This window comes from Astyanax mexicanus, chromosome 1 (assembly GCF_023375975.1).
Source record: "Astyanax mexicanus isolate ESR-SI-001 chromosome 1, AstMex3_surface, whole genome shotgun sequence".
Taxonomy (NCBI): Eukaryota; Metazoa; Chordata; class Actinopteri; order Characiformes; family Acestrorhamphidae; genus Astyanax; species Astyanax mexicanus.
Genome location: NC_064408.1, coordinates 84,647,029 through 84,674,211, shown reverse-complemented (window position 1 = coordinate 84,674,211; position 27,183 = coordinate 84,647,029). Strand labels below are relative to the sequence as shown.

The following is a 27,183-nucleotide window of genomic DNA, read 5'->3' as shown; positions in this document are numbered from 1 at the left end:
ACACAGTGCAGACCTGGAGAACGATGGCAGTAGATATATATGAGGAGTGTTTTTAATATTGATTCTATAACCAAATATCAGCTGCTGGCAGTTTTATGGATATGATTGATACAAAATATTGCTTTTATTGATCCAAATTCACCAGGTCAAAGTTGACCTTACATTGTTTCATTTAAAGTATTTGTTAGATTTATTGTTAGAGTATAAAATCAGACAAATTGTTAACAATTATAACACTTGTAAGTCATTAGTTTTTAGTGAAACTGACAAACCAGTTATACATAACTTAAAACACATTTATAATGAGACATGTTAAGAATTATTGTAACTTTTTAAGACATGAAACTTATTAAGACATGAAAGAAATTAAACAGTAGATATTTGTTGGCCTTTATTTCCAGTATACATTAAACAGTGCAGTAACACTAATATTAATTGTTGTTTTTTTTTTAAATAATCTGGTTTTTTTATCTGGTATGTTTTTACAACCTGACAAAGAAAGCATGATCCCTTGTTTTAGGCTAGGTTTAAAATATATGTGTTTTGGACAGACAGCGTTAGATTCTGTACCAGTGCTTTTATTGTTCATGTCTTTCATTTAAAACTAACTGTGTGTGTGTGTGTGTTTTTTTTTCAGGACAGTCTGGGTGGTAACAGTCGCACAGCCATGGTGGCCACGATCAGTCCAGCCGCTGATAACTATGATGAGACTCTGTCCACTCTGCGCTACGCTGATCGAGCAAAGAGCATCGTAAACCATGCGGTGGTAAACGAGGACCCGAACGCCAGGATCATCCGGGAGCTGAGGGAGGAGGTGGAGAAACTGCGGGAGCAGCTCACTGAAGCTGAGGTAAACTCTAACTCTGAGCGCTTCCACTCTAACTCTCCAGTTGCACTCCTAGTTTTTTTGCTTTAACCTTATTTTCTTTTGTCCCAGTCTATGAAGGCTCCAGAGCTGAAGGAGAGGCTGGAGGAGTCTGAGAAACTAATTAAGGAAATGACCGTCTCATGGGAGGAGAAACTCAGGAAGACTGAGGAAATTGCACAGGTACACACCTATGAATACATGAAGTCAAAGATTATGTAATTATTTTAATTATACGTAGTTATAATTCATGTCTGCATGACCACATTTCAACCTCTCTTTATCTCTTAGAATCAGTCATTTTACATTTTTTACTGTACATTTAGATCTAATACATGTAAATGAGCTCTGTTCTGGTAAGCTGCCTTGTTTGGTTCATTATTTAAAAAGGCTAATACTTACCATAAATTAATTGAACAAATTGCTGTCTGTTGAATTATTTTATTGTGTTGTTTTTGCAGCTTTACTTCTCTATGTGGACTAAGTATTTTTTTTTTTATAATTGAACAATGCTGCTAACAAAGCAGGTGCACTATGTGCTCTCAACATGCACGTACACCTCTGCTCGTTACACACACACACAAGAACACGCAGTAGTGTGCAATCCCAACTTTTACATCAACAATAAACAGAATGTTGAAAATAATAACATAGCTGTTCTCATAAATGACCTGCTCACACACCTTCAAAGTGTGAAAGCGCAGGTCAGTTTTCTCTGCTGAGACGTGCTGAGCCGTTAAAATACCAGTCTGACAAAGTCAGAGCACACCTGGCTCCTAAAGGGAATGGTTTATTGCATGTTACACCCAAAACACACCCATGATTAATTAAGAGGATTAGTATATGCCTTTTGTGCATTTCAAGCCGCACAAGCCGGCGTACTCTTCCTGTCGTTACGATAGCAAGGACACACTGACACGGCTTAAAAGAAAACTGTATGGTGCACCGTTGACAGCTTGTGTATAGATCACTATACATGCCACTCCTGGTGGGCCCATTACTACAAATGTAGTGGAATGTTTAACTTTAACTTTTTGTTGTGTATTTTGAGCTGTGCAAGGCATATTTTTAACATTCTTACAATACCAAAAACACACTGACACACCCTAAATGAAGCAGCATGATGCGCAAATGCTGACTCCCCTATATATTGCTAAAATAGGGCCTTTTAAGTCAGGTATAGTTCATATACATAAAGAAGCTTATATTGGCTGGGAGTAATTGCAGTGGTCTGTGTGTGATTTTGTTGTGCAGGAGAGACAGAAGCAGCTGGAGAGTTTGGGCATTTCTCTCCAATCATCTGGTATCAGGATGGTAGAGGATAAATGCTTCCTGGTGAATCTAAACGCAGACCCTGCCCTCAACGAGCTGCTGGTCTATTACTTAAAGGTTTGCTGGTATTCTTATGAATGTACACTATTGTTCAAAAGTCTGGAATTTTTTTTTTATGTTAAACTAATTTGTTTTATATGGGTATGTAAAAAGACAGTTATAGTGAACATGCAAGAGTTCTGCAACAAAAAATTTAAATGTTAGAAGTTAACTATAGAAGATTGAAAATACATTAACATTTACAATGCCATGTATTTGAAAATGTGTTATCATATCCTGAGGCAGATAACTTCTCAAGAAATTGATTTAAATATATACTGGCATGCTGTGTGTCATTGGACAGGAACTAGTATCATGTTCCAGGGAAGCTTAAAACTGACCTGTGGGATATGCGTGTGGGTCTCTTACATTGAATATAGGAGTGATTTTTACAGGGGGACACTCAGACAAGTGTTTGTGCAGAAAGTTGTAGCCACAAACACTATTCATCTGAGCGTTCAAACTGTAAAAGGAAATTCAAATGTGATTTAATGGCATATATTTATGGCAAGTGCTGCTTAGTCCCTGCCTAAAGTGCAATACTAATGAGGTGATATTGTCAGTCACTGCCATAGTTTTAAAGCTACTGCATGTATAAAAAAGTGTGCAGTAAGTGTTGAATTTCAGTGTGTAATTACTGTTGTAAAACTAGTTGAATGTTGGTGAGGTGTATTCAAGGTTTGTGTATATTTGTGTGTGTGTATGTACCCATGCAGGATCATATGTTAGTGGGCTCATCAGATTCTCAAGACATCCAGCTGTGTGGTTTGGCCATTCAGCCCCAGCACTGCCTTATTGACATCACTCCAGATTCAAAAGTGATGCTCACACCAAAGAGAAATGCTCGGTAATCACACACACACTCACACACACACTCGCACACTCTAACACACACTTGCTCATATTACTCAAGTTTCAAGTTTATTTGTCATTTGCAGATCATGTCAATAAATACATGCATTGAAATGCTTAGGGTGATAATGCACAGATAATTACTTTATATAACTTACTAACAATAAAAATAAACAAAATAGAATACCATAAAAAAGTATACAGTATATACAAATAAAAACTATTGTGTATAGACAAATTAAAGTAAATCCAATCAACTATATATATATATATATATATATATATATATATATATATATATATATATATATATATATATATATATATATATATTATAAGTGACTTAGTTGTGTTAACCATAGTGTCAATATATAAATAAATATCAGTATTATTATTGTTATGGTTGGAAAATGGCCAAATGAAAAGGTGTGGGGTCATTTAGTGTCACAGTCTTGTTATGAAGCCTGATGGCCTGTGGGTAGAAACTGTTCATTATCTGCGTTGTTCTGGCCTCCGGCAGCAGGGCTGATAGATGAATGAAAATAACAGCAACTGCTTAGGTAGCAGCTTTTCTAGATATTAATTACGCCAACAATATAACAGTTTGTATCTCTGTGTTTGTGTTTGTTTTCTAGTACCTGTGTGAATGGCACCCCTATTTATGCACCGGTCCAGCTTCACCATGGCGATCGCATCCTCTGGGGCAACAATCACTTCTTCAGGTTTGTAACTGGCTCCACTTCCTGCTCCCTAACTGCACTTTGGAACCTTTGTGGAGTGTGAATGAGAAATCTTCAAGAACTGTTTAATTGTGTAACCTGATTTATATTTGTGCACCATATTCACTGTATTGCCTGTATTTGCTGTTTTTTGGAATAATCTGCTAGTTGTTCTTCACATTGATTCAAAATGTTACAATGAATGGATCAATAGTAATGGTCCATAATAACTTAATAATAACAACAACAACAACAACATATTCTTTTGAAAATTATGAGAAGTTTTTTTTTTCTTTTCCTGTAAAACTGTCATTTGGAGACACAAGGTTTTTGCATTATAGTGATAAGATGCTTCTTTCATTTTTCTGTCCTTCAGCTTGTCAATAGATGCAAATGTAGAGCTATCCATTAGTGAGAATTGCAAGTGGATTGGTATTTATGGCAGTAGTATAAAAGTCAATTTCACTCTGCACCTGCCTCAGTAGCACAAAACATAGCAGTCCTAACAGTTTTAATAGACAACACTATATGTTTGCAAATGTGTTCTTAAATGCAAATTATTGTCATATTTTTTTTCATATGGGTAGGCACATGGGTTATATATATGTTGCATGTATTCAATTCAGTGTAGAATGGATACAATAAGAGTATGTTTTATTTGAGATTTCTTATCTGTGTTTTTTCCTGTTCCTCTTTTAGGATTAACCTGCCGAAGTCACGGCCTCGTGTTGCAGCTGAGGCAGAGGAGGGTGGGGGGATGAAGGCTGCTCCCAGCATGGAGCAGCTGGATGTGGATCTGGACAGAGTGAGTCAGGGCTCCAGTGAGATCAGCTTTAACTACGAGTATGCCCAGACCGAAGTCATGATGAAGGCACTGGGCAGTGATGGTGAGCAGACTGGAGGTTATGGTTTTAGGAATTAAGGGAAATGTTCACATGGGTCTAAAATATCTTCTCAGATTGCTTATGTCATTATTGTTTTTCTTTTATCTTTGTTTCCCTGGCAGACCAGATGCAGTGTGTGCTGCAGTCTCTGGAGAGGAGACATGAAGAAGAGAAGCGTTCTGCTCTGGAGCGTCAACGGCTCCAATACGAGGAGGAGCTTCAGCGTATGCGGCAAAGCTTGGGCCCAGAGAGATCACTGCAACGGAGAAGCAGTGGGACCCCAGCTGTGACCACAACACACACCTCTGAAAGCCACCTCCGCCAAGCCAGCAATGACAGGTCTGAGGCCTACAATAGTCAACCAACAGCATCCTTTAGGTCTAGTGTGGTCCAGCTGCCGCTATGATCGGGAGATTACTGGTTCGAATCCTGGTAATGCAACTTGCCATCAGCTGCCGGAGCCCTGAGAGAGCAAAATTGGCCTTGCTCTCTCTGGGTGGGTAGATGGCGCTTTTTATCCTCAGCACTCATAGGCTGATGTCAATGAGCACAAGGCGTCTGTGAGCTGATGGATGGGTAGTGATGCTACTCGATTTTGTGGACAGTGAGTGTTTAAAAACTCTGATCTGCTCGTAATAGAACACCACACTGCAGTGCTGAGACTGACCCAGCACCCAAGTAATAGATGCTGACCATTACAAACAGTAGTATGCAGAGAAACAGAAGGACTAGATCTTGTAATTATAAAACTGCAAAGTATTCCTATACTAAATGCTCAGTGAAGCTGAATAATGGATAGTGGGAGTATAGAGAAGGAGATAGACATAATGCTATATTTGATTGGTGTATTTAAAGATTATTTGTCTATTTTACAATTGAATAACATTTAAGATACTAAAACTATCCCAATGTGTCGTTCATAATTTTGCACCACATTCTGTACAGATTATTATTAACTGTTTCTTTAACATTCATTTTAGTCAAAGCACTATTTTTCTTTTTTCCTTAGAATCTGTGGCTCTGATTGTTTTGAGTGTTGGTCATTAATATGCAGGAGCACATTAGCATATGGATTTTGTTAAAAATACTGCAGAATTAAAAAGACATAAGTGCACCAAGAGCCAGCACATTTTGCATAGCATAGTGCAAATACTGCCAAGTTTTATCACTCAGGCCCAGTGTCTGATATGTTAATGTGTGTGTGTGTGTGTGTTTCAGAGAGGCGGTGTTGACGCGTAGTTTGAGAAAGCTCAGGGAGCAGATTGTCAAAGCGAACCAGCTGGCATGTGAGGCCAGCTTAATCGCAGAGGAGCTCAACAAAAAGACTGAATACAGTGTCACCCTGCAGATTCCTGCAGCCAACCTCGACGCCAACCGCAAGGTCAGCACAGCCAGCAAAGCTGTGTGTGTGTGTGTTTGTGTGTGTGTCTGTGGGAGTGACTGGCTGACCTTGGTCTGGGTCATCTTTAAAAAAAAAAAAAAAAAAATGTATACAAATGTAAAAATTTATTTGTTTGGAGACCATATGAGTCATACATTATCAGACTGATAAAAAAAAGCTGATTTAAAAATAGCATAGTCGTATAGTCACATTTCAGACTGCCAGTGTCCTTTTTTATCAGTAAAAGTAAACAGTAGTGCATCTCCCCATGTCTCTCCCAGTAGTGTGTGATGTGTGTTTTTCTTTGTTGGTGTGTGTTCAGAGAGACACTGTGTTGGGAGAGCCTGCAATTCAGGTGAGGCGAAAAGGGAAAGGAAAGCAGATCTGGGCGATGGAGAAGATGGAGAACAGACTGGTCGACATGAAGGAGCTCTACCAGGAGTGGAAGGACTACGACGAGGACGATCCTGTACAGTGGTGTTACATTAACTACTAACGACTTACAGAGAAAATAAAGTTGTACATTTACAGTAGATTGTCACTGTCACGCAAAAATCTAACGCAAAAGTGTATAAAGTGGCAACTTTACAGCAAAAAGAAAATGAAATGTATTTAAGTTTAATTCAATGACAGCCTGAGTCATTTTGGAGCATTTCGGCTGAGACATTTTTATATACACAGTGTAAAGGATAACTACCAGATTCTCATGGTGTTAAAAAGTTAAACACAGGCTTTGTGTGACAGTGAAGATATATCAATTAAAAATGATTATTCTCACTTTTAAAAGAACATTAATACAGTATTTTAACCCAGTCTTATGTATTCATTACTGACAGTAAGTAAATATTAAAAGTGTTATACATAATTGTGTGCCTTATATGAGATAATCTGAAAACTACAGTTAATGAAATGTGGTTATGCTACGTGTTTCAGAACCACTAGGGAAAAACAACTTCAGATTGCTCCGTCTGATTTTGTGATTCGTGATACAGCTTTTTGGTTGAATGCTTTGGCAGCACCCTTACAACCTCCAACGGCACCATAGCAATCACCTAGGATACCATAGCAACTGCCTAGAAAAAAAAAAACTTTAGCAGTTACATCACAACCAAACTTGAAGACAATCTTAACCACCCAGCAACTCCGTCTTAACCTAATAGCAGCAACCTTGAAACAGTATTGCAGGTGCATTGCAAACATTTTATAACATCCTAGAAACCACCTAGCAAAATCATAATAGCCATCATAATCATAATTTACAACCAATTAACAACACTATAGTCTTTACTTAGCAACACCAAAGCAACTTTCTAACAAGCCTTTGGCAGCCACCTATAATCCCATATTAGGTGTTCAGCCTAGTGACCAACAGGGCAACAAAGCAACTGCCTGGAAGTGGGAGCCACCTGAGCACCTAATAGTCCTGCTTTATTTAGAGTTTATTGCTGTTTATTTAATATTGTAAAGAAGAAGTTGTGTCCTACTGTAGTGATATTGAAATTGAATATTTATTTTTGTAAATTTGTTTTACCAAATGACAAAAATTATTACTTTTTTAAACAAAGTTTTTTATTTTTATTTAGTTTTTTTTGCTTAGTTGAGTTTTTCTCTTAACAATCTAATTCATTTAAATGTATTGTCAATCTAAATATGATTTAGATTTCATGTCAGTGTAGCACAAACCTGTCCACAAATACCCAAATTCACTATTGTTTATGTCCCCTGCAGGTCATGCGCTCCTACTTTAAGAGAGCTGACCCATTCTTTGATGAGCAGGAGAACCACAGTCTGATTGGAGTAGCGAACGTCTTCCTGGCCTGCCTTTTCTACGATGTAAAGCTACAGTACGCAGTGCCCATCATCAACCAGAAGGGGGAGGTGTGTGCAAAAATATTCATTTGTAATCATTAGACCTTTGTTTTTTACCAAAATTGAGTTAAATATGTGCATAGAATAAATAGGGTAACACAATGGGTAAAATATATTATGCAGTTGTAACTGTAGTAAATATACTAATGGTACTGCAAAATGTAAATGTTTTAATGTATAGACTTGATTGTGTATTCTGGGACTGAGATGCTAAATGGGTTTTTTTGTGTGGTTTTGTAAATGTGTCTGTGTGTGTGTGTGTGTGCTCAGGTGGCAGGGCGTCTGCATGTGGAGGCAGAAAGGGTGAGTGGGAAGCTGAAGGCAGAAGGTGGAAGAGAGGAGATTGACCACAGCCTTGAGGGAGAAACACATGAACACAGACTGATCTGCAAGGTAAAGCATCACCATCACCACTGTATCACTTTCTCAGATTAAAATGTTTACTGGTGATACAATAGTTTAAAAATAATTGTTGGTACAATACAATGTGTGTCTACTTTAAGTAGCATCCAGTGCTGCACACACACACACACACACACACACACAAACACACAGTTTTATAGTACCTGTAGAAAAATATTGACAATAGAATAGGACACGCTGGAGCAGATAAGAATAAACCTGTTTGCACCTTGCTTAATGCCAGAAAGGTATAAACAGAGCTATAAGGGTATAACTGGAGCTCTGTTCCATCCGTAACGTTTGGAATAAATCGGGGAGATAAGTTTGGTTGGTGGTAATTCAACCTCTGACCTCACTCAAGCTCTTTTGACAGAATGCAATCAAATCTGCAAAGCAATGCTTCAAAATCTAGTAAAATCAGAAGCCCAGGACAGTAGACACTAGACTCCAACAAAAGCAAGATAAAATCTTTTTTAATAACCTTGACTTTAGAAGAAACTGTGAATGTGAATTTTGTTCATATAGTTTAATCTGTCCTAATCAAGTTAACCAGTCTCTCTGTCCCAGTGTATTATATTCAGTCATTGGCACACATATCCAATGATTATATATTGTACAGAAAATGAGGACAAAAAACAGTGCTTATGTAAGGTTTAGTACTTGTTTGTGTGACAATGTGTGTGTCTCTCTCTGTTTCTGTGTTCAGATAAAGGTGTCTCATGCCACCGGGCTTCCCCAGCACCTCTCCAACTTTGTATTCTGTCAGTATCACTTTTGGGGTCAAGAGGAGCTGGTGTTTATCGCCCCGAAAATGGACCTCTCTGCCCCCTCCACTCCTAGCAGCACAGACCCCCAGTGTTTGGTTGTGTTTAACAACAGTAAGGTCAGTAAAATTAGATGATCTCCTATACAGTCAAATAATCAGTCAGGCAACATATGATTTGTGGCTGATGTTTAGAGATTGCTGAACACATCCACACAGTGTAAAAAAAGAGTTTAGATGTGCACCATGCTAATGGGTGAGGTATAAGCTTCCATTACTGGCTGTTTTCACTTGTATAGCCATATATTGCCAATATGCCTTGGTTTATTGGCTACATTTTGAATAAAGAGGGGCGGTTAATTATTATGTTTGCACTGTTTTTTAACTCCACATATCATAACCACTATTATAGTAAATGTGTTTGATTTTAGTATGATTTTTATTCCACTTATATCTCCTGGCCTTATTAGGAGATGGAGGTTTCAGTAACTGAGGATTTAATGGATTTCCTGGCCGAGGGCGCTGTGGCGATCGAGGTTTATGGCCACATACTGGCCAACCCACGCCGAAACCTGGCTCTGTGGGATCTAGGAGTAATCCAGGCCAAAACCTGCTCTCTAAGAGAGAGGTATACATGCACGCACACACACACACACACACCACACAATACCAGTCAAAGGTTTAAACACACTTTCTCATTCAATGTCTTTTATTTTTTTCCTACATTGTAAATTAATACTAAAGTCATCTAGACTATGAAGGAACACATAAGACAAACCAAAACCAAAATACTCTCTCAAAATAAGCATTTAGGTGGGCTCCTTACTGGGATGTTGTTAACTTGCGTTTTTTGAGGCTGGTAACTCTGATGAATTTAACTTCTGGGGCCTTGTGCCTGCACTGTTAAATTAGCAAAGGAGTTTAGAAATATATCTACGCCAATGGGCGTGGAGGTCTTGGTGGCAGAAAGCACAGATAAACCAATGACCGATTAAAACCCTGACAACAGTCAAACATCAGACGTCCATTCCTGTCATTCCTAACAGGTACACTGTGCGCGCATACACCCCCACAATGCGCCAGAGCGTATCTGACTCCTAAAGGAATTGGTAAATAACACGCCTATTGGTTTGATTCGCCTTACACCCAAAATACACCCATGATTAACTAAGAGAATAAGTACGTCTTTTGCACATTTTGTGCTGCACAGGACATATTTTTTTTTTGTCCTCATGATACCAATGACACAATAAAACACCGTAAATCAAGCTGCGTGGTGTGTGGTTGATGGCTCGCCTATAAATCACTAAAATAGGGCTCTTGGTCTTCCCTTTCTAGACCGGTCCTGATGAGAGCCAGTTTCATTATAACCTTTGATGGGGTTTTTTTTGACTGCACTTAAGGATACTTTCAGTTTCAATGCAGTAAATAAAATAAAAAAAACACTAAAATTAAGGTGGCCATACTTTACCCATACAGTTTTACTCTGGGACGTTTAACAAGAGAAGAGACCCCACAAAGTAGTACAATCACAATAAGACATAATCCTCTATGACTGCAGTAAATAGCTGTCTAAGTTTAATGTTATAGTATGTACCTCGAGTGTATTGTTGTTTATACAGTATATGAGTTCATGACTAAACGTCATTATTTTCACTACCGTCATATATAACAGTATTCATGTATTATTATAAATCATTATATGACTGTGACGGTCCTGATCCAGGTGGAGTGAGGTGATGAGGAGGCTGGAGCTGTGGGTTCAGGTTCTGGAGCTGAATGAGGGTGGAGAGTTTGTACCTGTGGAGGTTCTTCCTGCTAAAGATGTCCGTACAGGTGGGGTTTTCCAACTCAGACAGGTGAGTGGGCTCCACTGTACTGCAAAGTGACCACAAATTACCATAAATTACCGTAAATTAGAATAAATTACATGTGGTTGGTTTACCGTTTCTGGCATATAAGTATAATGTGTGTGTATAAATTAATTCATTTTAATTTAATTTATTTTGCGTGCGCGCTTGTGTGTGTGTGTGCACAGGGTCAGTCTCGGCGTATCCAGGTGGAGGTGCGCTCTGTGCAGGACTCGGGTACCATGCCCCTCATGGTGGATTGTGTAGTCAGTGTGAGTGTGGGCAGCGTGGAGGTCCGTCCAGCACCAAGAGTGAGCATCAGTCACACTTGCATGACTCACATCACACACTGTCCATCTTCTTACCCTAACACACACACACACAAACACCTACACACACCTTCCTGTTTCTACAGCCTACCATTTTATACCTGCACTCATAATAATAATAATCATAGTCAATACAGTTCAGATTTATATGTTGTGAAGAAGTTATTTCTAGATATTGTGTTCAGTGTTCTGTTTAGAGTCATTTGTTTCTGAATGTATAAGGCATGTAGGTTTGAATTTTAATTTATTATAATCAGTGTGTTCATTGGAAACATTTAAATACATTTATCTACAATCCAATTGATTTCACATTAATTAATTTAATTAATTAATTAATTAATTAATTAATTAATTTAAACATTAAATTGACTAGAAAAGTTAAATAATATGTGTAGACTTTGGTCATTAAAGTGACTCTGATTCTTTTTGTGTAGGTGAGAGATGAAGAAATGGACAGCTATCAGGTAACTGCAAAACAATACAATACAATACAATTTTATTGTCAGAGTCCTTTGAAATTTCTCTTGCGCCCCACAATGGCTCTATTACAAGTAAAGTATCTAGCAGCTAGCAGAGAAAATACACAGGGTCCTGGCTTCTCTAGAAGCACACACACAGGACACACTCCGGGCGGGTTAGAAAATGTGTTTAATGATGGAAAAGCACCCGCGCATCTCACCATTACTGTTTGGATAACTTAGGATAGACACAACAGACCGGAGGCCATGCTACAGCTATCTCACCGCCCCGCACAGAGCACTAAACTCCAGTGCACATGCGCAATATTACAATACATGTAAAACCACTGTTACAACACTCACACCCAAATAAACATTCATACCATTTCAAGAATGTAATTATATAATATAGAGAATGGTGTCTTAATACACAGTGACTTTTAATTATTGAATCCAATCTGTTTGCAAAGTATCGCAATGAAACCCAATGAAATTCTGTGTGTTGCAGTTTTTCTGTTTTAACTGAATCATTGACTTTAATGTGTAGGAGAAAGATCTGGAGCGGTTGAGAGCTCAGTGGTTGGTGGCCCTCACAAAGAGACAGGAGTACCTGGACCAGCATCTGCAGAAACTCGTCTCCAAACCAGGTAAAAAAAAAACTCACCACAACGAAGTTGAGTCAAATTTTTAAAAAGCACATTTAAAACAACACAGATGATGACAGTCAGGGATTGCAGCAGGGAGGATGCGAGGTGGACATAAATGCAGGGTAATTTATTAACCAGAAAACACAAACAATGAACCAAAACTAAACTCACAACAAGAAACATGAACAGACAGGACTGCTAGAATAAACAATAAATAAACTACAGACAGAAAATGAAAAAAAAGGAATCTGACTGATGTACAAAAAACTGACACTGGGACAAAAAGACTATTTATGCACACAGACTAATCAAGAAACAGGAAACACCTGGGGACAGGTAACAAGGGGGGCGGAGCTACATTGAGGAACATGGGACTGGGGCGAAGACATGGAGGTAAACACAGGACCATGTGGGAAATGACACATGCATGGAGGGGAAAGATAAACAAACACAGAGAGCAACACAGGCAGAGAAGTGATACGACAGGAAACAGGGCAAGGATATGAAAATGACAGTGCAGCACAACTAATTAAACCCTGTTTCTTTTTTTTAGTAAGAGAGTCAGAAATCACATTACAAAACTGTATACATATTTAGAGACTGCCAGTTAGATAAATAAGAACATAACATGTGCATCAACATAGCACAATACTATGCATTGGAAACAAAAACTTAGTAAAATACATTCACTGGCAACGCAGATGTATTATAAAATGTATTTTTATCTTTCTCTCTCTCTTTGTGAAGATAAGTCAGAGGATGATGTAGAGAGGGAGTCTCAGTTGTTGGAGTGTCGTTTGACGCTGACGGAGGAGAGGAACGCTGTGCTGGTGCCGTCTGCTGGCAGTGGTATCCCTGGTGCTCCTGCTCAGTGGTCAGTACTGTAGTACAAATACTGTACGGTAATCACATCTCAGAACTTCACTTTATCTTACCGGAGTCTTGATGTTTTTGCTGCAGGGTTCCTGTGCCGGGAATGGAAACACACATTCCTGTCATCTTCCTGGGTCTCAGTGGTAGGTTTAAACTTCCTTACAAATACTGTACAGCTATACACTGACACGTATCTAAATTGTTCACAAAGTCTTACTTTAAGGGAATGTCTTAAAAATGCCCACTTTTACAAACAATTTTGAATAATGCAAAATAAAATGTATAAAAAATAAATTCCTCACTGGCAGATGTGGGGATGTGTGATTTGTACTCATAAAATTTTAAGGTTGGCAGGTCTGAGAAAACAGAACCTCTTGAAGTCAATGTAACATGGAAAGACTTTTAAATCTCCTATACCGTGTATATTAACTCTTTTGTGTTTGTCTTTTTATAGCTGATGATTTTTATGATGTTGGTTCGGTTCCGCTGGCTGGTTTGGACGCAGTTCTGAATGAAGAGGATGATGATGATTTCTTTGATCTACAGATTGTAAAGCACCATGACCGAGCGGTAAGCAGAATAACTTATATACAGCTTATATACACTTACTTATATTACTTATATAGAGTATACAGCTTTTCACTCTCTGCAACATAATACAAAGCATACAGTTTTGTGCAAAAGTGTGAGCACCCTTTTCAAATTACATTATTTGCTAAGTGCTATAAATGACAATAGATGAATAAATCATAGAATTCAACATTTTCTCTGCTCTTTAGATGCAATACTTGTTTGTTTAATGAATTGATGAAAAAAAACCAAAGACCTAAAATGTTTCATTGTTTCCAGTCTAAAAAAAATACTCATATATTAAAAAGGAATAGCCAAATATTTACCATACAGTTGACTGCATTAAATAATAATTTCAGTTACGTAATTCAGAACTTTTTCTGTTGGTTACAAACAACAGAAATGTGGCAAAATTAGACTCTAAACACAACAGTAACATCATCCCGTGGAAGCATTGAATGTAATGGACAAAATATGCGTTTTGCATTCTCAGGCATGTTCTATTCTTGCTTTAGAAATAATTTTAATTTTCCAGAAAAAGTTTCAAGGTCCATGAATATTTAAGTAAGTAATTTTAGATCAGGTTTGAATGGGATTAACACATTTGTGTATGTGTGTGTGTGCAGGTGAGGGCTGAGGCCTCATGGGACTGCACTGTTCACGAGTGTCCTGAGCTGAGTCGTGGTGGGGGTCCAGAGCAGCGTGTGTATCTGACCGTGCGGGTGGTCATGCTCCTCAGTCATCCAGCTCAGATGAAGCTTGTCCTGCGCAAACGCATCTGCGTCAACCTTACCGCACGTCAGGTCAGACACACACTCAGCCACACTCAAAGCAGTTTAATGGTTTTCCAAGTTTTTTGCACAATACACTCGGATCATCTGAGACTCAACCATCAAATATGTGTTTTCCCTTTATGATGCATGGTTTTAAACTATAGGACGTTTTGCTTGCTGTCTGGTAAGCTAGAACATAATGTCTAAAAATGAAATACGGGTAATAGGGACGACTACTCTAAGACACATGATTTTGTTAATGAAGAACTGTTAGTGAAGTAATGAGATGATAATAAAAATCTGTGATTAGAGCAAAGTGTAGCCCATGCTGTGTTACATTTTTACCTCAGAAGTTGGATGTTGGATAAAATTGATGACTGTCCAGTTACAGATTCAGATAATTTTACAGTATTTTAAAACATTTCCAAAAAAAACTGTTAGCTAAGGACTTTTGAGTTACTACAACAGGTTGGACAATCCAAAATGTGTCTCACTTTCTATATCCCAGGTCTTTAGCATTATCTCAGGTTAACATTTTAAGCTATACCGGTTGATAACAATGCTTTATATACAGTATTTTGTGCATTCAAACAACATAACGGTACTGTGTTCACGACTAATTTTATTAGATGCAAATAAAGAGAAGTGTTAATAAACAGTTTATTCAAATCCTTTGAGGGTGGAAATGCTCTCCTGACTTTCTGATTAGTTAAATTGGCTTGTGGGTGCTTTCCAGTTAAGATTTCCCTACTTGGAACATGGAAATTCCAACATTCAGGTTAAAATGGAATGCAGCATTGATATCTGGACTTTAAGTGATCTGGCCTTGCAGGCATTAGACATTATCCTGACGTAAAATTTTTGTCATCTCACATCATGACCAACATTCAACCTGAAATTAAATTAATTTAATCTATTGACATTGGTGGCCAGCTGGGGGGATTTCCAACAGATTTCTTATCACTAATATGAATCTGAAATGGTTGAGTGAGCTTCACACTGAGCACTTTCTTTCCATGTTAACACGTTTTTGATGCTTCCGTTTGTGTCCTTGTGTGTCCTTAAAAGCAGCATTGTCTCTGTACATGACTTGGTCAGATATTGTCCACTCTTACTTGATTGTATGAAGTTCAAACCATTTGAAGATACAGTCTGATTTCTCCTGAAACTGGATGAAGATTTTGTAATCAGTCATGGAACAAACACATCTGTAGTGAAACATGTAATCTGATCCCCATGTGTACTTCCAATCAGATGTCCAGATTTTCATCAGCACTGACATTGGCCCTCTGAGACAGGCATCTCTAAACCGGACCTGTTGTTTTAGACTGATTCAGTTGTGATTTTTATGTTTAATGGTAAGATTGTTCTTTCTGCTACAGGGATTTGCTAAAAGCCTGCTGAAGCGGATGTCTCAGAGGAGCACCATTCCCGGCTGTGGGGTTACCTTTGAAATCGTCTCCAATATACCAGGGGTACTGCACTCTGATTTCTGTCTTCTGTGTGCTTTTGTCTGAATCACATGAGCCCTGAGGGGTGATTGCTTTAACTGTGCAGCAGGAAGAGCCACAGTCTTTACATGAGGACCTGATGAATGCTTTCACTGAGAATTTTTATATTTAAATTTATCTCAGATAATTGAGTTAGAAAGGCAGCTGACTGTGCTGCACTGCAGCTATGAGAGCAGGTTCTTTATTTGGCTGATAACATTTTATACATAGGAACACATTATCCTTAAGAGCTTCTTCCTCTGTGACAAAAGCTGAAAAACTGCTTGTATTTATGTACACTATATGGACGAAGGTATTGGGACACTTATCTATTCATCAAACGAAGGGTATTAAAAAGGGAGATTATCTTGCTTTGGGTTGCAGTAACTGCCTCTACTGTAGACAAAACCATTGCTGTGAGGATCTGATTGCATTCAGTGAAGTGTAGATGTTGGATACCACCGTATGCTCCACAGCTCATCCCTTAAGTATTGGATGGTGCACCATCATTCTAAAGAACACATTTTCACACTTTCACTGCTTCACAGCTCAATACTGGAGGGATTTATACTGTTTTAGCTCACATCTGGCATTAGACATGGTGCTATTAGGTTGATGTTTATCTGCTCCAGGGATTCCTGTTTTATTGCCAGTATTTCTGCATTCTGTGTGTGTGTGTGTGTGTGTATGTGTGTACATTTATGCCAGTTGGTGCAACTTAACTTAATAGTGTAAATGACTTATACATTCTTAGGGTAGAATATGCAGGCGTTGCTGCTCTCACTGGATGTCAATGATTATGATTGCATTTGTAGTTTCTGAATCAGTTTGTCTGATTTTGTTATTTATAGGTATATGTTTGAGTAAAATGAATATTGCTGTTTTATTCTATAAACAACAGACAACATTTCTCCCAAATTCTAAATAAAAATATTTTCATTTAGAGCATTTGTTTGCAGAAAATGAGAAATGGCTGAAATATCAAAAAAATGCAGAGCTTTCGGACCTCAAATAATGCAAAGAAAACAAGTTCATATTCATAAAGTTTTAAGAGTTCAGAAATCAATATTAGCTGGAATAAACCTTGTTATTTAATCACAGTTTTTATGCATCTTGGCATGTTCTCCTCCACCAGTCTTACACACTGCTTTTGGATAGTTTTATGCTACTCTTGGTGCACAAATTCAAGCAGTTCAGCTTGGTTTGATGGCTTGTGATCATCCATCTTCCTATTGATTATATTCCAGAGGATTTCAATTTGGTAAAATCAAATAAACTCATCATTTATTTGTTTCCAGAGCTGTAAATTCTGATGATATTTAAGTTATAAATACATTTCTCTCTTGTAGCTATAATACAATGCATTCCTTATTTGTGCAAACAGTCCTGTAATAATAAATAATTTGAATCAACCAGCAGTCCTAATTATTTGTCAGTGTGAAAATGACTTCTAATAAAATGGTGTGAGTTAATGCTTTACTGTTCCTGTAGGACATGCAGGGTCCAGAGGACAGGGAGATGTTGGCCAGGTTGGCAGCCAGTGCAGAAAGACCAGCAGAAGACAGTGAGGCAGCTCTAGAGAAATATCTGCAGAGTGTTCTGGCTGTGGAGAATATCCTCACTCTGGACCGACTCAGACAGGTACAGGCATATTCACACACACACACACACCCATAAACACAGTGCCGTGCATGTAGCCAGTATTCATAGTAAATAATAGGCGTGCCGGGTGTTCTGTTCAAACTGGTGTAATTTACAGTGGAACACACTGTATTCTCCTTATATCCTTCATGATGTGAGAAAGAAGTACATTTATTTGACATACAGAATGACACACCACATGTCATGGCACAGGAACTAATTTTGTGTCCCATGACTTTTGCCATGAAAGCGAAAAAAAACGGGACTCTTACCTGTGGGATATGTGGTATGTGTAGTTGCCTGAGATGTTAAGGGAAAATACTGGTTGGGAACACTGCTAAAGCTTATGGATTTAGTCTGTAAAGCTATATACAGTATACGTTGGTTATAAGAACACAGTAGAAAAGGTTTGGTTGATACTGTTTGTTTGTTTGTGTGTGTGTGTGTGTGTGTGCAGGAGGTTGCAGTGAAAGAGCAGCTCGATAATAAAGGGAAGAAAAGTAGACGCTGTTTGAGTTCCCCCAGTATAAACAGGGTGAGTAAACATCTCTGAAACACATTTCATGAGATCAAAATAGAAACGCCAGCAAAATATTAATATCTCTCTCTGCTGATTTCAGCTGTCTGGCAGCAGGCAAGATCTATCCCTCAACCATGAGCCTTCAGTCAGTAAAGTAAGACCTTTTGAAATACTTTTGAAAGAATAAGGCTTATCTCAGCACCTGTTTTAAAATGTTCACTGGCAGTGACAGTCATATACAAACAACTATAGGCATTCTTGTTTAAAGGGAAAGTTATATTGCTTTTCTGACGTTTTTGTTGCTGAATTTAACACGTTAAAGGAAAACAAAACTGAATAAAAGTTTAAATGTGTCATAAAATTCAATATCATTACATTTTAGCCTAATTTTTTTTCTTCTTCTTATATTGGTGCTGTAGCTTGATTTGAGATTTATGTATAATTAAGCAGTAGCTATTTCTTGTTATTTCTTTCTATTTCTTTACTCTCTAGATGGATTATAAAACTTTGATGTAGAGTAGTTTTATATTTCTTAAATGTGTCACTTTAACATTGTTCTCTGACATTATTTAGGGAGTTTGGGATAAACACCACAATATGCCTATGACACATCCATCTGTAAAAGGCACATCACATTCTGAACTGTCCCAAAGCCACAACCCAGATCCAGGTAAACAAGTTATCCAGCTAGAGTGTTCACTTTACTTGTTTTTATTTACATTTTCTTCAGTAAATTAACAACAGCCCTAATTTCGAATACATTTGCCTCAAAATATGTGAAATATTTGTTGATTTCTAATACACTTTCTAATGTGGTTTGTGACAATGTATAATAGTTATTTTACAATAAAGACAGAAGGCCTTGATATGGCACGTGCTACTGTTTAGTCTGTTTGATAGATAATAATGGGTTATACAGTGTCAGAAAGTAAAAATTACTCAACTACACAGTGTTATGAAAGTATTATATTATTTATGCACACAGTTATCACCTTGCTAAATTGGTGTTGATAATAATTTAAACATGTCCGCTGCCTAAATGCAGCTGATCTACATGTGAGCTCATGAAGGGTATTGAGTTAATCTTAAATGTAGATCAGATAATATATAATAATCACTGTACAGTTAATGTATTTGGCTGGCCTATATGTTGAGTAATAATATGGTGAGTAATAATATCTTTAGATTTATTATGGTTCTTGGTGGTGGAGTACTATTACCTATGTGGGTGCTTAATATTTTAAAGTGGGATTGTTTATTGCACCTTTCTATTGGTTTCTTCCACTGACTCTCCACTGGTCTCTCGCTGTCTCTCATTCCATCCATCTGTCTCCCCCAATACTCTGTCTGACCCCTCCCACCACCCTTGCAGGACTTTCAGGATTGGCTGCTTCTTATTTCTCTCCAGTTAAGGCCCTGGTGACGCCAATGCCCAAAATGCTCAAGTCCCTTTTCCCTAAAAGAGATGACAAGAAAGACCTGAACATTCCTCCACTTTCAATGCAGCAGGTGAAGATTCCTATATATATATTGATCATTTAATGACTAGTAGATTAACGGAAATGGTGCACAATTACTTATCTATTATTTAATCACAAGATATAAATAAAATTGTTAGTAAATTATTAGTATACAGCTCTAGAAAAATAATAAGAGACCACTTAAAAAAGACGTTTTTTTTATTTTACCAAATAGAAAACCTCTGGAAAATAATCAAGAGGAAGATAAATGATCACAAGCCATCAAACCAAGCTGAACTGCTTGAATTTTTGCACCAGGAGTGGCATAAAGTTATCCAAAAGCAGTGTGTAAGACTGGTGGAGAAGAACATGCCAAGATGCATAAAAACTGTGATTAAAAACCAGGGTTATTCCACCAAATATTGATTTCTGAACTCCTAAAACTTTATGAATATGAACTTGTTTTCTTTGCATTATTTAAGGTCTGAAAGCTTTGCATATTTTTTGTTATTTCAGCCATTTCTCATTTCTGACAATATAATTATTTGGAATTTGGGAGAAATGTTGTCTGTAGTTTATAGAATAAAACAACAATGTTTATTTTGCTCAAACATAAACCTATAAATAGCAAATAATCAGAGAAACTGATTCAGAAACTGAAGTGGTCTCTTTTTTAGAGTTGTATATTAGACATATGCATATGTGATTTCCCATAACCTGATATGATGTCCTCAATTAAAATATGTTATGCATTCTAGGAGAAACATTGAATCTTAATGCTGTATAATTCCTACCTAGACTGTTCAGGCAGGAATATCACAGACATGCATCTTATGCACATCAATTCCTCACTCTAATAACTATAAAGTGGCTAGGTGAGAGGGTTTGATTAAGAGGTGATAGTGGTTCTTTTTCAGGTGATGTTGACTGAGGAGGAGGATCCTGAGAGGGACAGAGTAGTTGTGTTTGACCTGTTTGGGGGAGGTTCAGTAGGTGTTGGCTTCACAATACTCAAATCAAAATGATGCAAATTATTTAAATTTGGGAGAAATTCTACAGCCTAAATCAGAATCTTTTACTATAAAAATATGTATTCAGTATGTACAAGAAGGGAAATAGTTCTTTATAGATTATTTCCTTCCTTTCAAAGTAAATTCCAATAAAATGTTGCATAAATACACAACACACCACAATACCTGCTAATGAGCGGATCATCCTACAATCTGTGCAGTATGATGCATTTTTAACCTCTTAAACTGCAAGGTCACACCCAAGTACGCTTTCATAACTACAAAACATAGATCTATAGTAGTTTCTGAACATTTTTATTGAAGATAATCAGAAAGCCTGCAGTTCAATAGGTTAAATCTGTGTTTATTTATTCAATTAAGGGTGTCAGGAAGATTTTAGCAGGTTTGTCATGAGAAATCAAATATGAGAAAGAAGATTTAATAAATTTGACAATTTTTGCCAGTGCTTAATCTGCAGACTATTTTTTGGCTAATTTAAATAGGTTCATAAAACCATTCAGTCATTAACCTTTTTGCCGAACCTTTCACAGAATGTTCCCCGCATTATAATCCAGTCCGCAAGTCTTGACGAAAACCTCACTTCACCTAAACTGGTAAGTTTTGGTATTTTGCACATGGCTATCCAAACATAGAACATTAAAAATGTAAAGTAGGTTGGTATCACAGGGAGGGTAGGTAGCACTGTCTCCCCTCATCAATCCCATTGTGATGGGTGCATACATGTATCAGAGCTGGGAATCTGACGCTTCCCTGTTAGATTGCTGGCTACTCATGCTGCACTGGCAGCAGCTGGAAAAGAGGCGGTGTCTGGAGTGCCTGATTTCAGTCTTAACTCACCCAGTATTGGGACTTATTTATGATAAGGGGAGTTATAATGAGTGGATCGTTTAATTGACTAATTGGCTACATTAGGGAGAAAAACAATAGATACAGCAAATTGTCAAATTAAGATAACTGTTTGATACAGGATATAACAAATTACCATATTTATAATATCTGCAACACATCCATGTAGCAGTATGAATATACTATCTTAAATAACATAATCCAATTCAGTTACTGACTCCATGAAATACCTTAAAGAGTGCAACTGTCTTGTGTTTATAAAAAAAATACAATAATTATACACCTTGACTATTTCCACATTTTCTCACAGTACACACACACACCTATATGTATTTTAGATTACGATTTTATTTCATAGACCAACACAAAGTAGCAAGTAACTGTGAAGTAATAAGAAAAGTAGAAATCTGGAAAGTGTGGTGTGCATCCTCTGCAGCTCCCATAGGTTAGTATTTTGTATAAGCACCAATTTATCATATCATATCAATTTATCATATCTGGCTAATGTAATATTGTCTACAGGATCCTGAGAAAAAATCCACTCCACAACAATTCACAGTAGAGAACATGGAGAGCGCAGTATTTTCTCCTTCATCCTCCTCTTTGCCTGAGGCAGGAAACTCGACAACTACTGAAGCAGCATCAGACACTTACGAAAAAAACACACCTGATGTTCAGGTAACACCACCTTTTTTCTGGCTTTATTAGCAGTCAGTATTACTGTACGATTACTGTAATACTTTCGTTTTAGGAATTGCTCATGAACATCCCATCAAATCAGAATTATGAGCAGGATTTTTTTTCCTACTTTTTATTGACTTTCTATGGTCTGTGGTATGTAATAATTTTCTTTAAATGTTTTAATGCAGTTTACAGCTTACTCGTAGGCATTTGCTTATTGTACACTCATAACCTTTGAGAGTATGTCATGCATATATCACAGCTTCTAGTTTCCTTGACAGGGATTAAACCTTGTTTTGGACTATGGGGATCTTTGCAAGGAATGGAAACTCTGGTCCAGGACAGACCTGACTGATCATTGTCTGGGAAACTGCCCTAGAAGCCTAAATTATATGCATCATACTTTATAGCAACATAATGCATATGCTGCATAGTTACAATTGGCTAACTGGCTGTTTACTTAATTTGCAGTTATCTATTGTTTTTTTTTTTACTTTTGCTGAATTGTTTCCTCTTTAACCGGCTGTCCAGATCCCGGTTACAGAAAGCCAAACAGAAGACCTGTCTCAGTTAGTAGAGGCTCCTGCTCAGGTTCAGTCTGAGACAGAAGACTCTACTCACAGCCCAGTTAGCAGTACATCCAGCGGCTACATGTCCACCAGCATCTCTACAGCAACACTCTCAGAAACTCTCGTCTCAAACACAGACCTACAGTTCGAGTCCAGTGTAAAGGAAACTTCTGAATCCTCACACACTCCGGAGTTACTAGAAGGCAGGGATCCTTCTGTAGATGTTATCGTCACTGGAGAGCGAGGTGAAGAGGATTCTAGCTTTAGTGATAAAGAGGGACACTCTGAAAAAGCCACGATGGCTGAACAGTCAGTTAAGGGGGATAATGGCCCAATGCTTCTTGAAAACACTACGACTGTGGATACTACTTTTGCCGTGTCTGAGGAAAAAATCACTAATTTACTATCTTTAGAAAGATCTAATCTAGGACCTGCTGCAGAAGAAGCACTTCTGGCTGGATCATCACCTGTAACACAATCTTCTAACCTATCTTCTGAGACTGGATCGCCAACTGTAACCCAACCATCCAGCCAACCGGCTGCTGATATAGAAGAAGCACTCCTGCCTGGATCATCACCTGTAACACAATCATCTAACCTACCTTCTGAGGCTGAATCGCCCACTGTAACCCAACCATCCAGCCACCCTGCTGCTGATAAAGAAGAAGCACTCCTGACTGCATCACCAGACTCAGCTCCTCATCCTGAAGACCAAACCTCCAAACCCTTACCCCAAATAAACACTGCCAGCCCTCTACCTGCTGTAAACCACTCACCAGCACCATCAATAAAGCAACAACAGCCACTTCAACCACTAGCACCAGGTCTTGAGACCCAGAAGCCCCTGAGCTCCACTTCAAACCCCTTCAAAATCCAAAAAGTAAAGACTTCTGGCTTGAAGTCTTTCAAAGGGATCATTCATGAGGTAGAAGAAGATGAGGTTAAAGAAGCCATCGATCCGCTGTCAGGCTTGAGCGATCCTTTGGAAAAGCTGGAGATCCTGTCAGATACAGAGGAAGTCCACGAGGAAGGTCCCATTCCAGACTGGCTGAAGGAGGATGAATATGTGACTGTGGGCAGCAACAAGAACGGCACAGTGCGCTACGTTGGACCCACTGACTTCGCAGAGGGCATCTGGATTGGTGTGGAACTTGATGTCCCAGCAGGTATGTCTGTTTAGTGTTCTATAGCTCTTTATCTTTCTCTACCATCAGTTCTGTTATTATTCAGAATAGTGGATTGTTGTTTAACAGAATACAAAATAAAAATTTTATCAGACATATTTAGCAAAAACTCTCTTAACAGTTCAGTACTCTGAATTCAGTTTCCATTTCTAGACTTTGTGATCTTGTGATCTTTGATGGGCACTACATTATACTACATGGCCAGTCAATCCAGTTACAAAATCCAGGACTGGAAACAGAACCCAAGCTCCAGATTTGATTAGAAAAATTAATTCAAAGAAATTTGTAATACATAATTATGGTGTATTTAACAATGACGCTTTACAGTATATATTACATACAGTTCTGGAAAAAATTAAGAGCCTACGTCAGTTTCTGAATCAGTTTCTCTGATTTTGCTATTTATAGGTATATAGTTGAGTACAATGAACATTGTTGTTTTATTCTATAAACTACATACAAAATGTCTCCCAAATTCCAAATAAAAATATCGTCATTAAAGCATTTATTTGCAGAAAATGAGAAATGTCTGAAATAACAAAAAAGAAAAAAACAAAAAAGACTTTCAAATAATGCAAAGAAAACAAGTTCATATTCATAAAGTTTAAGAGTTCAGAAATCTATATTTAGTGAAATAACCCTGGTTTTTAATCACAGTTGTCATGCATCCTGGCATGTTCTCCTCCACCAGTCTTACACACTGCTTTTGAATAACTTTATGCCACTCCTGGTGCCAAAATGCAAGCAGTTCATCTTGGTTTGATGGCTTGTGATCATCCAGGTTTTCAATTTGGTAAAATCAAATTGAATTTTGCACAGTCCTGCAGTTAACAGTGTTGCACATCATCTTACCCATCTCTCATCATCAGGTAAAAACGACGGCTCAGTGGGCGGCCGGCATTATTTCCACTGTAACCCGGGCTATGGTGTTCTGGTGAGGCCAGACCGAGTGTCTCAAGCTTCAGGCACGACGAAACGACGGCGTCAGAAACGCAAACAGAACCTCTCGGGCTCCAGCCCCAACCTAGCAGCTCTGACTGCACTCGCTAAAGGAGAGGGATCTGGAGGAACACGCAAAGGAGAGAACAGGAAATCCTGGAACAGCTGAAAGTAGAGATTCCTGCTCTGTTTTTTTCACCACTACTTCTGGATGCTTACATGCTTCATGGATAATTAGCATTAGCCTTATTCAGAATCACTACATTGCTGTTTTAATGCTACGAAAGACTTTTAAAAACAAATATATAAAAGCAGCATAGTGTTAACTTTGTAGGACACCATGCTGCCTTGTGCTCCGGCTCTTTCCTGATGATGAATGTTTTGGTGAAATACTTCATCCTGCTGCACTGATCAGTATTTTTTATTTTTTTATTGTTTTACTACAGAACATGTGCCTTAAAGTGTGTCTGTCTGCATCATCTATACTTGATATCTGTATTAGCTTCCTAGGACATCTCAGGGAAGGATGATGATCTTTATGATTACTATTATTATTAATATTGATAACAGGGACTTGTAGAATACGTTTTACTTTTTCATGAAAACCATGAGTTAAGACTAGAACTAAACACTAATGGAAGCAGCCTATGCCTTAAGGCTTAGGCTAAATCTGCATGTAATAATCAGGCCAACATTGTTAGGTGAATATAAAACATGCAGTAAGAGTGCTTGCTAAAAACAAAAATACAATGGTGGTGGGTTTAGCCTCATTTTGAATGTGTGTGTTGGTTTTGGGTGTAATAGTTTTTTTTATATGTGAATGAGTTTATAGAGTGGTTTTAAAAAATGATAATATTTATATAAGATATCTGAGTGTGTGAGATTGTGTGAGGGTATGAATCCTACAGCATTAAGATGAACATTATGACCACCTCCTTGTTTCTACACTCATTATCCATTTTGTCATCTCTGCTGAGCATCTAGGAATACTTCATCATTTCAGAGTGTAGTCCTTCTGTTTCTCCTTTTCTTTATAATCATTTGTTCACCCTCTTTCGGGACCAGGACCCCACAGGACCAGCACAGAGCAGCTATTATTAGTTGGGTGGTGATCGTTCTAAATTCTGCAGTGTAGAGCTTAGATTCTCTGCCCAAAGCGCCCCGACAAGAACTTGGGCCAAGATTTCCCACCACTTTCCTTGTGCCGGGTCAGGTTGGGCTAAAAAAACAACGGTCTGAGACGTAGGCGTCTGTTTTTAATGCTATTTTTATTTTATATAAAACTATGGCATCACAATACATAAAGTAACAAATAAAACTCTTTAAAAAAAAAGTTGCACAAGTCCCCCGCTTGTCCACATTACGAACATACCTTGCAGGGTTGTGTGTAGCTGATCCTAAAAAATATACTTTTCTTAAATGATAGGTAATCTATGCTTCTTCAGTGTTGCAATGTTAATTAACGTTCTGAATGGATTTCACTCATTCAAACAGCCCAAAAATGTTTTTAAAAAGCTCAGCCTTAATGCTCTACTTACAAAAAAATGTCAGGTTTACATCAGGCTCGGGCTCATAATGAAAGCTTATGGGGCGGAGCAGGTCAGGCCAGGCTGGATTTTTTGGGCCCTACAAGCTCTACAGCAGTGATAGTGGCATGGTGGTGGTGTGTTAGTGTATGTAAGAGGCATGAGAGGGTCACATACAGCAATGCTGCTGGAGTTTATAATCACCTCAGTTTCAATTCTGAACTGGGACTAGAGCTCACCAACCAGCTCACTACTACACCATCCATTGCTGTGTCAGATCCACTCATACCAGAACAACAGGACTACAGTCTGTAATTACAGAACTACAAAGTGCTTCTATATGATCAGTGGAGCAGAAAAAAAAGAATAATAGGCATAGAGACATTGTTATGCTTGATCTGTGCAGACAAATATGTTGCACTTTCAAACTTTCCCTATAAAAGAATTAACAATTAAAGCTTTGCTTTTGTACCTGAAACTTGTATTAAAGCGGATTCCATTAATCTGGGAAACCTAAGAAAAGTTCTTTCCCATGCCGTCACTAAACACTCCACTGTATTTGATTATTATTTTTTATTTATTTTGCTTAATTAAAAGCAAACTCTCTCATTTATGTGATTCAGTGATTTTTTTATAGCTGTGTGTGAGAAGAATATACTCAATGCCTTCAGGCTTTGGAAACATTTGGTT

The 27,183-nt window shown here is 37.9% G+C and overlaps 1 protein-coding gene across 7 annotated transcripts in view; it reads left to right on the top strand.

Moving 5' to 3' along the window:
• Window positions 1–27,102, top strand: part of kif13bb (kinesin family member 13Bb) — a 39,899-nt gene extending 12,797 nt beyond the window's left edge. For 2 of the 7 annotated variants that reach the window (XM_022684546.2, XM_022684553.2), the window contains 32 exons: window positions 638–850; window positions 938–1,048; window positions 2,120–2,254; window positions 2,953–3,083; window positions 3,724–3,810; window positions 4,507–4,694; window positions 4,814–5,030; window positions 5,910–6,072; window positions 6,395–6,541; window positions 7,801–7,950; window positions 8,212–8,334; window positions 9,050–9,226; window positions 9,577–9,734; window positions 10,833–10,965; window positions 11,145–11,267; window positions 11,720–11,749; window positions 12,291–12,390; window positions 13,138–13,264; window positions 13,351–13,406; window positions 13,718–13,833; window positions 14,460–14,636; window positions 15,989–16,081; window positions 17,588–17,737; window positions 18,195–18,272; window positions 18,358–18,411; window positions 18,831–18,927; window positions 19,630–19,766; window positions 20,635–20,706; window positions 21,279–21,341; window positions 22,117–22,272; window positions 22,807–24,010; window positions 24,898–27,102. In XM_022684546.2, the coding sequence (XP_022540267.2) occupies window positions 638–850; window positions 938–1,048; window positions 2,120–2,254; window positions 2,953–3,083; window positions 3,724–3,810; window positions 4,507–4,694; window positions 4,814–5,030; window positions 5,910–6,072; window positions 6,395–6,541; window positions 7,801–7,950; window positions 8,212–8,334; window positions 9,050–9,226; window positions 9,577–9,734; window positions 10,833–10,965; window positions 11,145–11,267; window positions 11,720–11,749; window positions 12,291–12,390; window positions 13,138–13,264; window positions 13,351–13,406; window positions 13,718–13,833; window positions 14,460–14,636; window positions 15,989–16,081; window positions 17,588–17,737; window positions 18,195–18,272; window positions 18,358–18,411; window positions 18,831–18,927; window positions 19,630–19,766; window positions 20,635–20,706; window positions 21,279–21,341; window positions 22,117–22,272; window positions 22,807–24,010; window positions 24,898–25,136 (5,205 nt within the window). In that variant the 3' untranslated portion in view covers window positions 25,137–27,102. The other 5 variants (XM_022684558.2, XM_022684564.2, XM_022684566.2 and 2 more) reach the window with 5 other exon arrangements.
• Window positions 27,103–27,183: the final 81 nt, after the last annotated feature.